At 54.8% G+C, this 16,301-nt stretch overlaps 1 protein-coding gene across 2 annotated transcripts in view; it reads right to left on the bottom strand.

Moving 5' to 3' along the window:
• Positions 1–775: 775 nt before the first annotated feature.
• Hip1r (huntingtin interacting protein 1 related) overlaps positions 776–16,301 on the bottom strand; it is a 29,432-nt gene continuing 13,906 nt past the window's right edge. Inside the window, exons 2-32 of one of the 2 annotated variants that reach the window (XM_027413948.2) lie at positions 14,754–14,817; positions 14,367–14,509; positions 14,078–14,134; positions 13,143–13,223; positions 12,642–12,718; positions 12,347–12,408; positions 8,854–8,994; positions 8,185–8,242; positions 8,019–8,094; positions 7,767–7,907; positions 7,547–7,608; positions 7,301–7,373; positions 7,044–7,227; positions 6,870–6,958; positions 6,679–6,795; positions 6,503–6,604; positions 6,065–6,259; positions 5,061–5,208; positions 4,837–4,923; positions 4,351–4,458; positions 4,057–4,193; positions 3,777–3,887; positions 3,594–3,652; positions 3,388–3,418; positions 3,241–3,303; positions 2,895–2,995; positions 2,680–2,785; positions 2,443–2,566; positions 2,301–2,362; positions 2,020–2,226; positions 776–1,905 (exon numbers count right to left, since the gene is read on the bottom strand). In XM_027413948.2, the coding sequence (XP_027269749.1) occupies positions 1,858–1,905; positions 2,020–2,226; positions 2,301–2,362; positions 2,443–2,566; positions 2,680–2,785; positions 2,895–2,995; positions 3,241–3,303; positions 3,388–3,418; positions 3,594–3,652; positions 3,777–3,887; positions 4,057–4,193; positions 4,351–4,458; positions 4,837–4,923; positions 5,061–5,208; positions 6,065–6,259; positions 6,503–6,604; positions 6,679–6,795; positions 6,870–6,958; positions 7,044–7,227; positions 7,301–7,373; positions 7,547–7,608; positions 7,767–7,907; positions 8,019–8,094; positions 8,185–8,242; positions 8,854–8,994; positions 12,347–12,408; positions 12,642–12,718; positions 13,143–13,223; positions 14,078–14,134; positions 14,367–14,509; positions 14,754–14,817 (3,114 nt within the window). In that variant the 3' untranslated portion in view covers positions 776–1,857. Of the gene's footprint in view, positions 1,906–2,019; positions 2,227–2,300; positions 2,363–2,442; positions 2,567–2,679; positions 2,786–2,894; positions 2,996–3,240; positions 3,304–3,387; positions 3,419–3,593; positions 3,653–3,776; positions 3,888–4,056; positions 4,194–4,350; positions 4,459–4,836; positions 4,924–5,060; positions 5,209–6,064; positions 6,260–6,502; positions 6,605–6,678; positions 6,796–6,869; positions 6,959–7,043; positions 7,228–7,300; positions 7,374–7,546; positions 7,609–7,766; positions 7,908–8,018; positions 8,095–8,184; positions 8,243–8,853; positions 8,995–12,346; positions 12,409–12,641; positions 12,719–13,142; positions 13,276–14,077; positions 14,135–14,366; positions 14,510–14,753; positions 14,818–16,301 lie in introns of both variants that reach the window. The other variant, XM_027413949.2, reaches the window with a different exon arrangement.

The raw sequence follows: 16,301 nt of genomic DNA, 5'->3' as shown, positions 1-16,301 counted from the left end.
GAGCCAGAGGATGGTGAATGATTTGGAGGTGCAGGATTGACTTCCAGTGTAGGACACGGGTGGTGATTAGTCTCCAGTTCCAGGTTGGAGCCCCAGGATGCAAGGTCAGACCCTTTGGGTCACTAGCTAGCTCAGACCAATTTTGTCTGGCTTGTAAATATGAATACTCTTCAAGTGTTTGAAGTTCTATAAAAAACATGATTCCATTAGCTTCATACTTGCAAAGCACTTGAACAAGGCTTCCACCTGCTGCCAAGTAAGCTTGGCTGAGCCAACAGAATACACTGTTCTTGTATCCTATAAATGCTGAGTGTGGGGATGAGGGCCCCGTTCCCAAGCCACCTGTTGGGGCTGCAAGTTGAGTGGTGATCTCTGGGACCTGGAGTGCGTGGCATGGAGGTCAAGGTCCTCACCCACCAGCTCAAACCCTAGAAGTCTGTGTAACCAAGGACAAACGGTCTCAGATGTGGTGCCCTGGTGTTAACTGGTAAGGCCATAGGGAGAGTGCAGGAATTCCAGGCTGGAATAACAGTGGCTTCATTTAGGAAGGCCATGGGGGGATGGAATGGCCTCCCTAGTTGAGCCTGTAGTAAAGGATGGCCCATGCTATATCAATCTACAGGAAGACTGGTACTTGGTGCCAGCCACCAGCTACACTAGCAAGGTTCCTGGTGTCCTCAGGTTCTAGTGTCAACTGCAGACACTTGCACAGGGCCAGACAACTGTGTGTATCTCTGGAGAAATGAAAAGCCTGGCATGGGCCCTCACCAGGGCACTGGTGACAAGTCAGTGTTTTATTGCCAGTGGAACTCAAACACAGGGACTACTAGACACAGGGCAAAGGAGTTGGCTCCCCCACAGACCCGGACCTTGGCCTGTGGTTGGTAGCCTTCCCAGGGTACAGGGCAGGCAGCTGGAGGGAAACTGGGCACTTATCCAGTCGGGCTGCTGTCTATTGGTGGCCTGGATATTCCCCACCCCCAACTATTCACCCTCAGGTTCAAGAAACACAAATTTATTCAAACTGTCATGGGCAGGCAAGGCCAGGCCTCCAAGTCTGGGCTGCTCCACCGGAGGGCCCCATAGGAATTCTTGAGCCCCCAGAAAAGTGGGTTGTGGCTTCTGTTTATGCTTTTTTTTTTTTTTTTTTTTTGCTTCTTACTGAGCTGAAAGGGCTCAGCTTTAGGAGGTCTGAAATCTACCCATGAAGGAAGGTAATAAACAGCCACACTAGTGAAGGCAGCCAGGCCAGGAGAGCAGAAAACAGGAAGAGGGAGGGTGGCTGCAGAGTTGGGCTGGGAATGGAAACTCAAGAGCCGCAGCAGCATCTGAGCCAGGGCTGCCCCAGGCACAGCCCAGCAGTGGCCCCAGACAATGCCTGGTTTCCTGGGGCTCCAAGCATGCCTTAGCACCAGGCCCCCAGTGGATGGCAGCCTAGCCCACCTGCTCTCCCTTGAGGGCCACAGGTCATCCCTTTGTCCCCCAAAGCCAGCAGGGGACCCTCTCCTGTTTAGTTATAGCCTCAGACTTTTTTTGAGGTCAGAGGCAGGGAGGCTCCTGACACCCGTGGCCTTTCTCCAGCGTGCTGACGAGACTTAGAAGAGAACACAAAAATCAAACCATTCCAGATGTTTGCTGCAGTTGTGGCTCAGGCCTGCTGGGTCCGGCTGCTCTGAGCAGTTCCTACTAAAGAGAAATGAGACTCAAATCCAGATGAACTATCCCATGGAGTGAAGGCTGCTTTGGGCTCTAGGTGCAGGAGTTGGAAGCCTCTCAGAGGCCCCCTTGCCCATTGCCAGATAGCTACACGAGGCTCAGGCACGACCACCAGCCATCCTGCTGAACACCTCAGAGGGCCTAGTAGTTCACGAGTTGAGCTGGGTAGACACCATCCTTTTTGTTGAGCTGCAGGGGTCAAAGATGAGGGGCTCAGGAGATGATGCCAGAAGCACGTGTATCATCCAGGTGCCACATTGGCACACACGCACCCCTCCCTAACCCAGCACTGATGCCTCGCACCTGGTTGTCTGGCCTGGGGGCTATGCTGGGTTTCTGGGCCAAGGGTGGCTTCTTGGTGGCTGAACTTCGGGGAGCTGGGCTGGGTCGGCTGGGTTCTTCCTCACCTGGTGTCCCCATCACCCCGGCCAGTACATAGTGCTGTTTGCGAAGCTCCCCAAGCCGCACGCGCTCTGCCTCCAGTGTCTTCTCCAGCTCCAAGACTCGCACCTATAGGCAGGCCGCAAAGACAGTCAGCACTGTCCCAGGAGGGGGCCTGGCAGCTGGGGCATGAAAGAACTCACCTGTGTCTCCATCTCCTGCTTCTTCAACTTGATGAGGGACAGGCCGGAGAAATCCATGGTGTCTAATGGGGAGAGGGGGTGTAAGCTGAGTGAGCTCTCCCACCAGCTCTGGGAAGCCCCTTTGAGTACCCCAAGCACTCGCCTCTGTCCTCGATCTGCTCCTGGCCTGATTTGGTGGAGGCCACCACGTTGGCCGCCCTCTCATTGACAGTGCGGGAGCACTCCTGCAGGCGGCTCAGGTGAGGACTATGCTTGTCAGCTTTTACCTGCAGGGAGCAGAGTGGGCACAGATTTGCTGGCCATAGGAAGCTGGTGAGGGCCCCAAGCCCAGGCCTGACACAAAGCCTGGGGTAGCAGACATCAGTACAGCCTTGCTCACCTTTGAGGCTGCCACAAGCTGGGCTGTGCTGGCTGCAATCTCATGTGAGCAGACGATGAGTTCCTCGTATTTGCCCGTGTGAAGCACCACCTTGTCAGCCGACTCCCTGAGGGGTGGGGACCCAGAGCTTGGGTCTCTGCGCCATGAACAGTAGGGCAACCCCACACACCAGACCTTAGCACCTACCCACCCCACCCCCACCTGGGGCAACATACACTAACTGTGTGGCTCCCCAGCCCACTGCCTTAGAGGCAGAGATGAGGCCCTCAGTCCACCGTGAATTCTTGGCATAAAATTCCTGCTGCGTGGCTGCCCCCTGGTGGTGATGAAAGGACAAGACAGTATCAAGGCCATTTCAAGTAGGAAATGGATACCCAGAGGGTGTACCCTGAAACACAAGGCATATCCCTGAAGCCTCCCTGAGGTGTGGGCATTTTTTAGCTGTGGCAACAGACACTGTATGATTGGGGGTGTCATGCACAAAGGGGTCAGGGGCTCTGAGCTTATGTCTCTTGCTGGCCCAGCCAGGGAGGCTGCCAGCCCATAGCCTGTCCTGCTCACCCTGCCGCTCTCCACGATTTCCTTCTGCAGACTGGTGGAGGTCATCACAAGGAGCCGGATGGCCTGCCAAAACCAAAATGTGACTCTCTAGGTGGTCCCAGCACAGAGCCTTCCGGGGGGGGGGGGTCACCCACCCCCCGCACTCACCTTCATAAGATCTGTGCAAGAGTTGAGGATCCTGGGGAGGTACAGAAAGAGAAGACAGCTCTGTAGTGTGGCCTTGTGACATCACGCAAGGCTCAGCCGCAGCAGGCCAGGGGATCTGTGCAGCCTCATGCCCAGTCCCCTTTCTGGCCAGCTCAATAGTCAGGAATGCTCCATGCTGAGGCTTTGGGTACAGAAGCAGTACACACCTCTCATTCACCTCCAGTTTCACTCCTGAGCTCTCATGGCGGGCCTGGTTCATCATGTCCTATTCCCAGTGACAGAGAATCAGCCAGCGGACTGCAAGGATGCCCTCCCTACCCCTGCTCGGTTAGCCTCCAGCCCCTTTAGTTCCTGTAGGAACTGGGGGAGCCCTGACGCTCAATCCTCACCTCAATCCTCCGCACAGCGTCCTCAATGGCTGCAGAGGTGGCAGCCATCTCCTTGTCAACCATGGCTCCTAGCTCCTCTTGCCGCACATCCAGGCTCTTGGGCTTCAGGTCCTGGGATGGTAGATTCACCCTCGTCAAGGCCCATGGGAAGATGTTCGGGGAGCAGCAGGTGTGCTGATCCAGCCCTAGTTATTGCAGCTGCAGACTGAGCATGCGCACCTGCTTAGCCTAGCTCCCGGAACAAACACAAGTTAGCCCCTCTTCAGCCTGCACACCTCACCTGGCCCAACTGAAGAATACCCTGCAGGGGCTGCCGCATGAGGCTGGGCTGTGCCCTTGGTAGCACTGTCCGGTCCTGCAGCTGTCCCATTAGCTCTAGAGCCCGGGCTCCAAACTCCCTGCAAGTGTCAATCAGGCCTGTTGGGATCAAGGGAAGGTCCATGAGGGGAGCCTTTGCTTAAGAGTCCTGGATAAGGTCCCCTCATAACCCTGGCCCACGACCTGATGCAAGGACTTGATCCCTGTATTGGGTGTGAGACAAGATGAAGATGCCCTGCCACCAGGATTGACTTACGGTCAGCAGGGTCAGTGGGGGCCAGGTGGGAGGTGGCACCACCATTGACGATGGTGTCCGCGGCCAGATGGGAGAAGCGGGTCAATGCTGCCACTAGGGCAGAAGCATCTAAAGGTGGACAAGGCCAAGGTTGTAGGTAGGGAACAATGAGATTATTCGTGCAGGGGACATCAAGGCAACTGTATCATTTTCTCAGTGAGCCTGGACCAAGGCTCCAGCACCCCAGTATATGGATGTGGACAGGGGATGCTGAAGTGGCTGGGAGGCAACAGGTCATTTACCAAGCAGAGTCATGGTGGCCTCAGGCCCCGTGCTCCCTCTACTTCCTGCAGACACCCTGTCCACAGTTAGCAGGCACAAGGCTCTGAGTGGTAACAGGCTTCCTGGAGAGGTGCCTGCCACCCTGAGAACCCCCACTTCAGGCAGCCCTAGCTTCAGGAGCTCTATGGAAAATACAGGTCCACTCTACCTTCCATCCGTACTCACCTTCAGAGGAAGTCAGGTACTGGGTGTGGCCCTTCTCCAGGGCACTCACTGTGTCCAGAGCTGCCTGGGCCCGGCTCACCAAGTAGTCTGCAAGTACAGGGAAGAAGCAGGAGACCTCAGCCCACTGCCACCTGCTTCTCAGGAGTAGGTGACAGGAGCCAGCTTCACTGGTAAATAAGCAGACACCTCTACACTGAAGGGCAGGAGGTGCCCTGAGCACATACCCGGGGAGCTGGTGCAGCGCAGGTGCAGGGGGTCATCCAGCTTGCTCACTGCATCCTGCAGAATGGCCTCTGCCTCGGCGGCAGCGCCTCTCAACACTGCAAACTGCTCATCCAGCAGCCTCTGCCGAAGCCCCTGCTCCTGAGACTCCTGGTGACAAGGAGACACAGGCTTCAGAGGCCTCAAAGCCTGGGGGGCTTAGTTCCAAGGACTGACAGTGGGCAGCTGGTCAAGTTAACTCCCTCATAGCAGGGTGCCCAAGCCTAGCTGGAGTAGAGATTTCTAGACCATCTTCTTACCTCCCAGGGCTTGGACGACTCACAGGGTGTGTGTGTGTGGGGGGGGGGGATCAAACTGCCTAATTAATGTCAAGCCAGCCTAGGACCTGCACAGACTTATCTCAAAGAGTCACTGAACACACAAAAAGATGTTCAATGGGCTGACAATGGGCTCAGGTAAAGGGGCCTGCCACCAAGCCTGAAAACCTGAGTTCAATCCTTAGGACCCAGAAGTAGAAGGAACAAACTGACTCCTGCAGGTTATCCTCCGAACTCTACATGTGTCCCACCCGCATACCCCCTCCCCCGAAACACAATAAATGCAAATGTTTTCCAAAAACAGTATCAATAGAAAAATCACAATCACAGTAAACAACCCTGAGTGGTAGGACACACCCAGTACTCAGGAGGCTGAGACAAGAGGACCACCCTGAATTTGAGGCTAACCTGGATTATATAAATAGAGAGAAGAGGGGGGAGAGGGAGAGGGAGAGACCCTGTCTCAAAACAATAAACAAGAGCTTCATACCCATGCAACTGGCTAAAATGAGAAGACAGTAAAAAGTGGTGGCAAAGATGTGGAAAACTTGGAACCCTGTTCTTATGCCTGGGTTTCTTTGGGAGAGGGGAGAATGTCTCAGCAATGGAAGGGAAGCCAGGCTCTGTGCACAGTGAGAATACTGACTCACTCACACCAGAGGATGTGCCTGACAATGTAGCAACCTTACCTTTTCTGCCAGCCGCCCCTGCAGCTCGCCCTTCTCCTCGGAGCTGCGCTGCTGCTCTTGGCTAAGTGCTTCTTCCTTCTCCCGCACCAGGCTCTGGGCAGCCAGCAGCTCTGCTTCCCGCTGCCGCATGGCTCCGCTCAGTGCGTCCTTCTCTGCATTCAAGGTGTCCAGCCGTGAGCTCAGCTCTGACCCACTCTGTGAACATGGAGAATTACAACAGCCATGTCAACCTGCCCGGTGTAACTTACCTCCGTGTTTCCTGCCCATGTCTTGTTACCACACCACTCCCAAGACACTGAGAGCTTCCTGAGGACCAGGGACATACCGGCCTGCTTGAGGGCCCACTGCAATGTAACTATGGCCCAGTTCACGAGAAGAGGACCCGGCTTGCCCCAGCCTGATCCCAGCAACACCCCAGTGCTCCCAGCTAGCAGGCACCTGCGCTGTGCGGCTCAGAGCCTCCTGTGCGTGGGCCAGCTCTCCTGCCTTGGCTGCCAGCTCCCTCTTGAGCTTCTCCAGCTGGTCACTCTGCTCCTCCATCTAGGAAGGGACAGCATGTCATTAGGGCAGCAGGGCTAGGATGATGTGGGGCGGAGCCCGCACACTCAACATACCTTCATCTCAGACTCACGCTTCACTTGTTCCATCTGGAAGGCCAGCTGCTCCTTTATCCGTGCCACCTCTTCCTGGCTTTGCTGGGTCACTGTCAGCTGCTTGGCTGTGTCTGCATTCTAGAAGGCAGGGGACCGCTCTGATTCTGGCCCCCAGCCCACACTGCCAACCCTGAGGCTGGGCACCCACCCACCTTCCTGAGCAGCTCAGCATGTGTGTTAATGAGCTCATTGTGCTTCTCCTTCAGCTTGCTGTAGCGCGCCTCCGTGGCACTGGCTTTCCCTGCAGAGAGGTGAGGCTGAGTGAGATGGGTGGCAGGACAGAATCCAGCCTCACCCTGCTGCTGGGTACCACCATGGGTACGCACTCTCCGCCTCCTCTCGCAGGCCCTGGTTCCGGGCGCCTTCCAGCTGCATGGCCTTGAGCTGGGCTAGCTCGTGGCGCAGCTGCTCATTGTCCACCAGGGCCTTCTGCTTCTGCTTCCGCTGTTCCTCCAGCTCCGCCTCCAGGGCGTTTACCTGGCCCTTCAGCTGTGAGATATACCGCTGCGCCTGCAGGGCAGGAAGGAGCGTATGGAGCCCAGGTCCAGCCATGTGGAGACCTCCCTCGGCCACATCCCCTCACCTCTATCTTGATCTTCTCCAGCTCAGCACGGAGCGTCTCCACCTCTCGTTTCAAGTTCTCAATCTGGAGGTCCCTGGGGACAGAGGTCGTGGGGTTCAACTTCATCAACTGGAAGGTCACAGAATATCCAACACAGATCTTGAATCTCACTAGTGGCCCCTAGGATTTTCTATAGTTTCCACCCATGACCTTTTCAGGCAGAAGGCTATTTGTAGCCTTCCACCCCAGTCAGCCCCAGGGACTCACCTGTCATCCTTCATGGAGCCATTGGGTGGTCCAAAGGTCTGATCAAAGAGGTCAGCCACCACCTGCCATAGCAGAAAACATGGACTTCTGCCCCACACTCCTGTGCTCTCCATGGTGGGGGATGCCCAGTGGAGGGGCAAACCCTCCCAGCCTCGTGACAGAGGCCTTCTTCCTGGGGTGTGACAGTGGGACATGGGGAGGCGAGCAGATGACAACTTACCACTGGCTCCCCAGCCGGGGGCCCACTGCTGATCTCGATGAGGTTCTCAGGCTCCTCATCCTCTGGGGCCTCCTCTGGGATCACCACCACAGGCTTGATGTGCTCAGCCAGGGCTGAGGCCCGCAGGAAATTGGGGGGTCCCTGTAGAGACAAGTGGGAGATTCTGGGCCACCTCCACAGACCTTTTGGGGACTCATCCAGAGCCTGGAAGGAGCCAGGGGCTGTTGCATGTGGGGAGGGGAGGATGAGCACCTCAGGTAGTCTTGGGATCTGGATGAGCCGCTTGAAGTAGAGCATGTCCGAGGCTCGGCGGAAGAAGTTTTTGAGGCTGCAATCGAACGGGGAGACAGGTCACAGGGGAGACAGATATCAGCCCTCTTTCCAGCCATGCTTTAGCCCCGCCCCCTAGGGCAGGTACCTGTGAAACTGTTCATGGAACCGGTCCCTGTGGCCTTGAAGGGTGTCTGCTGGGAGACCTGAGGGGCACAAGTGAACAGAACTCCCTATGCACGCTGCTCTGAGGCATGCTTTTTCACCCTGCCCTCAAGGTTCTGGACCCATGGAGAGCAGAGGGGTCACTGTGGCCTAGTCAGTCCACCCTAATTGGGAAGGAGACTCCATGGGGTCACTTCAGCTCAGATGTTGAATCAGAGAAGGTGACAGTGAGCAGGTGTGCATACCTATCAGGGCCACGGCAGCCTGGCCTGTGCCTGGCTTTGGGGGTGCTGTATGCCCAAAGTGAAAGTTGCCTTGAGCCAGCCCATGTGACCTGAGTACCTTCTCTGAACACTACAATGACAGCCTTGTCACTACTGTGCCCCAGAAAACATGGTGAACCATTCAGGAGCGGGGAAGGGGCCACTGTGCTCTCCTACACCACGCATGCAGAAGGCCATGAAAACACAAAACTATACGTATGGTCTCTGCTTTGGAAAACGGTGGCTTTGCCACAAGCACATTATTACTGGCGTTAACAGGATGCTTTACAGGTGCTCTTTCCAAAAGCAGCTGATCTCTCAGCTCTTCCTTTCAGAAACACAGAGGGACACAAGGCCTCATACACCCCACTCAGGACTGTACAACTCACAGGAGTGCAGCTTGAACATGAGCTTCACGGTATAGTGGTACAGGTGGCTGCAGTCCTGGATGACCTGGATGAGGGGGGCCAAGCGGCACTGGCCAGAAGACATCTGCGACACCGCAATGGCTGTGTTGAGCTGCCGGAAAACTGAGGAAGAGGAGCAGATGGAAGCAAGCATGAGAAGATGTGGCTGGAGATGACCACTGGGCGGCCCCACGCCCTGGGCCACCTTAGTGACAGCTCAGGCTGTGGTGACTCTGGAAGAAATGAGTGAGCCTCCACTGTGCTGTCAAACCATGGTTTGAAGACAGCTGGGACTCTAATCTAGGCCTTCAACAGCATGCTCTAGCCTCATGTTGGTGGCCTCATGTCTGAGGCCGAGGACACGTCCCCAGGTATGAGGTCAAGCAGGACAGCAAGGCTGGGCAATCCAGAACCTTCCACCAGGATGGGCCTGAGACAAGGCACTGGAGGACAGACGTGACTGCTTCATACCCAAGAACATCAGACTTACAATGAGCCTTAAGAGAACCAAGAGGCTTGAGATTGTCACCAAAGGCCAGAGAGATGACTCAGTGGGTAAAAGCACTTTTTACCCAATCTAATGACCTACATGGTAGAAGGAGAGAACCAACTCCTTCAAGTTGTCCTCTGACCTCCACGAATGTGCCATGGCACAGGCATGTGTACAGGCACCTGCACGCGCACGCGCGCGCACACAAACACACACACACACACACACACACACACACGCAAAATAGATTAAAATGCAGTAAGTTTGTTTTAAAAGACTGTCACTCCAGCTAGGCTCACTGTGCATACATACCTATCATCTAAGCACTTAGGAAGCTGAGACAGGAGGTTTGAACTCATGACCAAACTAGACTACAAAGCAAACCTTGTCTCAAAAACAACATGGGCTGAAGAGACAGCTCAAGAGTTAAACAGCACTGGCTGTTCTTCCAGGGGATCCAGGTTGCATTCCCAGTACACACATGGGCCCTCAACTACCTGTAACGCTGGTTCCAGGGGATCTGACACTGCCCTCTTCTGGCTTCTGTAGGCACCAGGCACTGCACATGGTACACAGATGTACATGCAGGCAAAACACCCACACTTAAAAAAAAGAAGGCTGCCACTCAAATATCTCATAGACATGGAGACAGGTTAGGGTTCGTTCCAGGTCATGGCCTTGGACACACAGGCTTTACAAGCCCCAAGTGACCTGATACCTCACTTGCCCTGGAGACCCTGACAATCAGGCCTTGTATCAGAACTCCAGAGAAGAAGGGATACAGGACAAACACGAGGCTGTCTCCTCCCGTGGCCAGCATCTTCTCTGGGGCAGAGAGAAGAATGACAACAAGCAGGCAGTGAGCCAGAGCGGGAGAGCAGCCAGGACCCACACTGGGAAATCTGAGTGGTTCCAGAAGCCCCAGCCCCTGGAGTCTTGCTCTGGCTCTGCTGGGGTGGGGCTGTTTGCAAGCTGTAGTAATGACAGGGAAAAGCCAGGGATAGAAGGTCTGCCCCCCACATACACACCTTTCCTTCTGTCCTAATTGGAAGTCACACTAGGTATGCTTTGTGACGGATTTGGGTATCACATGTGAGTGGACTCTGTTTTGCAATCTGCCTTATTTCAGGCAGAATGCTCTAAATCTTTCTGGTCATGATAGAACGTCCGCCGATCCTGCCTCTGCTCTCCCTTCCTTCCCAGGGTCCTCTGCATGCCAGAGGACTATTACCAATATTGAGCTACAGACCTGGCTAATGTAGACCAGGTTGGCCTCTAACTCATATCCACTTACCTCTGCCTCTCAAGCACACAAATTAAAGGCATGTGCCGCAATATCTAGACTCTTTTTTGTTTTTTGTTTGTTTGTTTTTGTTTTTGAGACAGGGTTTCTCTGTATTGCTTTGTAGACCAGGCTGGCCTCAAACTCAGAGATCTGCCTGCCTCTGCCTTCTGAGTGCTGGGATTAAAGGCGTGCGCCACCAACACCCGGCACGCCCAGACTCTTTTTATTTATATATTCCTTTATTTTTATTTGATGTGTTCTGCCTCTGCACCACCTGCATGCAGTGCCCTCAGGAGCCAGAAGAGGGCATCAGATGCCCTAGGACTGGAATTAGACAGTTGGGAGCCACCCTGGGAGTTCTGGGAATCAACAGCAGGACCTCCGAGGAGGAGCAGCAGCCAGCGTTCCCCTGCACTGGGGCGTTTCTCCAGCACCCCTCTTTTCACATTTGAGACTGGGTCTCACTAAGTTCCCCAGGTTGACTTTGAATTCACTCTAGTTCAAGCAGGTCTCAAATTCATGATCCTCCTGCCTCATCCTTCCAAGTAGCAGCTGTCTCTAACAGCCTCGTGCTCCCTTTGAAGGCAACATGTTAAAGCTTTCCACTGAAACACACAGGGGTTTTTATCTTCTGTGCTGTGGGCTGAGGTGAAGGGGACCCCACATCTGTCACCTGTGCACCCAGGTGTGTCTTCAGCAGCTCACCTGTGCACCCAGGTGTGTCTTCAGCAGCTCACCTGTGCACCCAGGTGTGTCTTCAGCAGCTCAGTTAACAGTGGGGTCTTTGTACTTCACCACAACATCTGCATCACATGATGGGGGCCTGCAGGCTCTTCCCAATTCCCTCGCAGGGACCACAATCTGCCCACTTGGGCTTCCTCCCAGACCAAGAGCAGTCACAGTGGGGACATGGGGTCTATGGCTAGAATCTGATGGCCTGTGTGCTCTGGGGAGCTTGGGCTTAGCTCTTCTCTCAGGACACAATTCCTGGTGGCCTCAGTCCAGCTGCACTGCTGGGCCACACCCCTGGTAACCTGGCCTCTGCTCTCATGCTAAATCCTAGCATGCTCCAAGCTGATCTCTCACTCACCAGAGCCACAGGCCTAGACCCAGGGCTCAGGGTGGCTGTCCTGCCTCTTTCCAAGTCCCTCTTTTCCCTTAAAAAGGCATCTTGGGCTTTGCCATGAACAACACTGAGTCACTAGCAGTTATTCTGAAGGTGCAGCCCAGAACAATCACCTCCCGGGCCAGGAGGGTGAGCCCTGCAGATTTCCTGTCTAGGCTGCCACTTCTTCCTCTGACGAGACCCACAGAAGGTTCAGAACACAGCAGGAAATGTTACCCACATTCTCTCTCCCAGCTGCTGAGGCCAGGCAGGAGCCTGGAGCACTCCTCCACAGCCCACCCCAACCCCCAACCCCTCCACGCCCAGGGTCCACAGAGTGATGCTCATGTGCCATGTCCTGGATAAACACATACAGGGTCCCAAGGACTGGGAGCCTCTGCTTGTGCTCTGGAGGGTGCTGAGGAACACCTGCACTTAAGAATACAGCACTGGGTGGCAGGCAGTAGGTGTGCGCTCTACCAGGAGCACCTGCCCAGCTTGAGTGAGGCTCCATCCCAGCACCATGAGTAATAACAGTGAAAATGTCAGTCTGGTCACTGTTGTCTTCATAGCCTGGTGTAAGTGATGCGCTCACCTGATTCAGAGAGCTTCAGTTCACAGTCCATGTAGTCAAACATCTCCACAGTAAGCTGGAAGCTAGGAGAGGGAGAGGGATGTAAAGGGCGCAGGACACACCCACCTAATCCCCAAGACCCCTTGGGAACAGGAAGCACACTCCATCAGGCAGGAGTACCAAACAAACCCCACCCCTTACCCACAGACTTGGGACCATAATCTTCAACCCAAGAGGTGTGGCCTCATTTGACCTCATGGCCCCTGGGTCTGAAACGCCTCAGGGACATAGGGGAAACTGAGGCACACAAACTCACATGTTATTCACATCAGTTCCGGCCGCCTTCTCCAACACCTCATCTGTTACCTCCAGGCCTGCAGGAAACTGGGGGTGCTGCAGAGACAGCCCTCCACTCAGCTGCAGCCTCAGTGAGCAGCCACATACCGACTCCATCCCTGCTCCCGACAGCGCCCATGAGAAGGAAAGTGGCCAGGGAGGTTTCCCAATCTTTTATTCTAGTGACCCTAGCTGCTCTGGTTAAGCCAAAGGTTCTGAGAATTTGGGGGTGACAGAAAGCGTGGGAACAGGACAGGGGCATGGCCAGGACTGAAAGATACAGCCACTGAACCACAAATGGGACTGGCATCTGCACTGGATCTATGTAAACATGGAGATGACGTGGCAATCTCCTGTCAGTCATCCTAGCCTCTACAGTAAGTGGACAGATGACGGACAGGAGAGTTTCCAACCCTCCTCTGTGTCTCCAATGTCCCAGAGGAAAGAGCTCCCCAGTTCCTCAGCCCCATAGTTCTACTACCTTAAGATGGAAGGAGATTTTGGTCAGCAACAGTTTGGTATAGACATTCACCAGGTGTCCATACTGGTCTCGAAGGTGCCCCTGTGGGGTGGAGCCCAGTGTGAGGTCACGGCCAAGGTCATGCCTAGGACTCCTAGGGTTGAGCATCATCAAGGTGGAGAAAGACGAGAAGCAGCAGGGCCATTCCTCCACAAGTCACTCACTCAGCAAACATGCCCTGCCGGCCTCCCCATCTCATTATCCTCTCAGTCTCTTGCTTCCTTCCCCTCCTTAATCTTACTCCCTGTCATTCTTGCCAGAGAAAAGTCTTGTGAGAGGCAAGAGAACCCTCTGTCCAGGGCAACAGGACATTCTGACCAGGGCACTTTGTTAAAGTGCTAGAAGCAGACAGGGGAGGCGCATTCTGGCCTGTACATAGAATCCACCTCCCTCTTGCAAAATGTCATGGTGTGTGGCCACACCAGCTGGGCCTGTGTCTGCCACAGGCACTGAAAGAATCAAAGTGTAGTGACTCTGGACAGGCAACGCCCTCCTGAAATCTGCTCAGCTAAGTGTCCTAGGAGAGCGCAGAGAACTCCGAGGATGTCAGAGTAGATCCAAACACAGCCCCTAGGGTCTGACTACTCAGTCTGAGAATTGCCTGGCAAGTGCATGGAAAATTCAAGTCAGTAACCTGGCTTCTGAAGCCACAGTCTAGGGGAGCCTGGGAGTCCCTGCTCTCCACACAGGCATGGGGTTGCTACCTTTTCCAGCTCTTGGGGACTAATGGGCTTGCTTTGTGGAGGTGGAGGCCAATCAGCCTGCACTAGGCCCCAACAACAAGGCTGCAACTTCACACTGACTGGCGCTTGGCCTATATGGTAACCTCAACAACAGTTACAGCTGCTTCAGAAGAGGGAGGAAAGAGCATCCTCGGATGCTGCCCTCACACCTACCCACAGGTCACCAATCTCCCGTATGTTGCTCCGGTATCGCTGGCAGTCATGCAGCACCTGCGCCAGAAGGAAGGTGAGGACTGAGAACCTGCGAGAGGTCCCTCCCAACACAGGACAGGAAGAACAAGGTAAAAGGCAGTGGGGCAGGGTGGCCAGGCCAGAGTTCAGGGGACAGATACAAGGTCAGAGCTGCATACTTCAAAGGGACACTGTGGGTGCTGTCAGCTGGTGGAATGGAAGCTTTGTTCTCCTGAACCTGTGAGACCAAAGGACTGTGGTAACTACTCACATTAGGGTGTCCATCTCGAAGGACTTTGTGAAGGACATGGCAGAACTTCCAACTGAGGATGGAGCTGCTGGGCAGTGGCAGGCCAATGGCATAGGACCAGAAGGTAAAGGCCCCCTTCTCATGGTGAGTGCCCAGAATGATGCCTTAGAGGGTCAAGGCCAAGTGAAGGTCACAGACTGGAAGAGTGGGCAGTTAAGTGTTCTGCAGACAGCCCTTCTCACTGGGCCATGGCACTTTCTGCAGTTTCCCAAGTTCTCATCCACCCCAGGTCACAACAACTAGAGTTCTTAGGTCATGTTCTCCCAACCCCAGCACACCCTGGGTCAGGACCACACTTAGCCCATAGTCTCCTGACACCTCCCCAAGACCCAAGGGCCAAAAGGATACGCCGGGCATGCTTCTCCTTCACCGGGGCCTCCTGGCTGTTGATGGCTTTGCTGATGCTGATGGCCTATGAGGAACACAGAGGCAGGATTAGACACCACTTGCAGCTGTCTGACGAGCACAACCCAAAGGAGAATGGGCCGCCTAGTCTGGTGGAGGGCGAGTACAAAAAGAACATGCTTTTCCTGAGCCGTGCTCCAAGGAACCTCTCTTACATGACCTGTATGACCTGTAGCTGATGCCAATACCACAGGCGACCAAGAGCTCCAGGCCGGGGGTGGGGGGGTGGGGTAGGGAGGCAGGGAGGAAAGCTGGGCTGTGGCTCAGAAAGGCACGCCTCATCTACTTCACATTGATTCCCCCTGAAGAGGCCCCAGACTCCAGGAGGCATGGTTAAGGGCATGGCCCAACATAGCACCTTCTGTCCAAGTTCCCTACCAGGAAAGCAGTAGAGACTTGGCCCTTGGCCCAACTGAGCCCCTTGTCCTCACAGTATTCCTTCTATAAAAGGGCATGTCACACCCTCTGCCAGTAAGTACCGCAGGGTCCATAGCAAGGATGTCAGCTGACACCCCAACCAGAGCCACACAGAAGCCAGGCCCCGTCACTGGCTGCCACTCCATAGGTGCCTGCTCATGCCACTGAGGACAACTGTGGCTCCCTGAGGATGGGGAAAGGCCAAAGGAGAGTGTGCTTGGCACCAGGCTGTTATCACCTGAGAAGGAAAAAGCCTCACACTTGACTAAAACCACAGGTGGTTCTTGCCTCCACTGGCCGCATCTTATTTCCCCAGCTCAACACCATCCCAGAAGGCTTTCTTGAGACAGGAAGTCAGGGCACACACAGCACAGCAAACACCATTCCTTGCCCAGTCCTCCTGAGACTTCACTGGCAGGGACAGGAACAGGAGGTCAGATGAATTTCTATTCACAGGTCACCACTGTGTATGAACTAAGAAGAATTCCCCAGGCAGGATAGTGGAATGGACTGACAGGCACAGATCCAGAGGCCAGGGTATGCAACAGACCCAGACAGTGTCCTCACCCAGATGAGCAGAGAAGCCACACTGGGCAGGCCACTTGACACACTCAACAGGCCAGCAAGGGATAGACAGTGTGGTAAGTTCTTTCTCTACCTCTCCCAGACACCACCATGCTCTTCCATGGCAGCATCTAAGCAGTGATGCCTCACTTGTCAGAAAGTGAGCAGTGGACGTCTCATGCCCTCAGTGGCTGCCTCAGTACATGCTGAACAGGAGGGCTCAATCTTTCTGTAAGAGTAGCTAGCCTAGTAGGGCTGAGTGTTCCTTTCTGCTCAGATGTATGGATGTGGGGACTGCCAAGGCCAGTCACAGGCTACTCCTGAGCTGGCTCCTGTGCCCCAGAGCCCAGCAAGGTACACTGACCCCTTACACACACAGGGAGTCTCACTGAAATTTGGGGACCTGAGGCTGCAGCAGAGCCCTCCCACCTCAATGAACTAGGGTCGGAAAGGACACAGGCAGGGTCTACCTTCCCAAGTACACAAAGCCTCAACCAGCCAACCACCTGT

The sequence above is a fragment of the Cricetulus griseus genome, chromosome 4 (assembly GCF_003668045.3).
Source record: "Cricetulus griseus strain 17A/GY chromosome 4, alternate assembly CriGri-PICRH-1.0, whole genome shotgun sequence".
NCBI lineage: Eukaryota > Metazoa > Chordata > Mammalia > Rodentia > Cricetidae > Cricetulus > Cricetulus griseus.
This window is presented reverse-complemented; position numbering and strand designations above follow the sequence as displayed.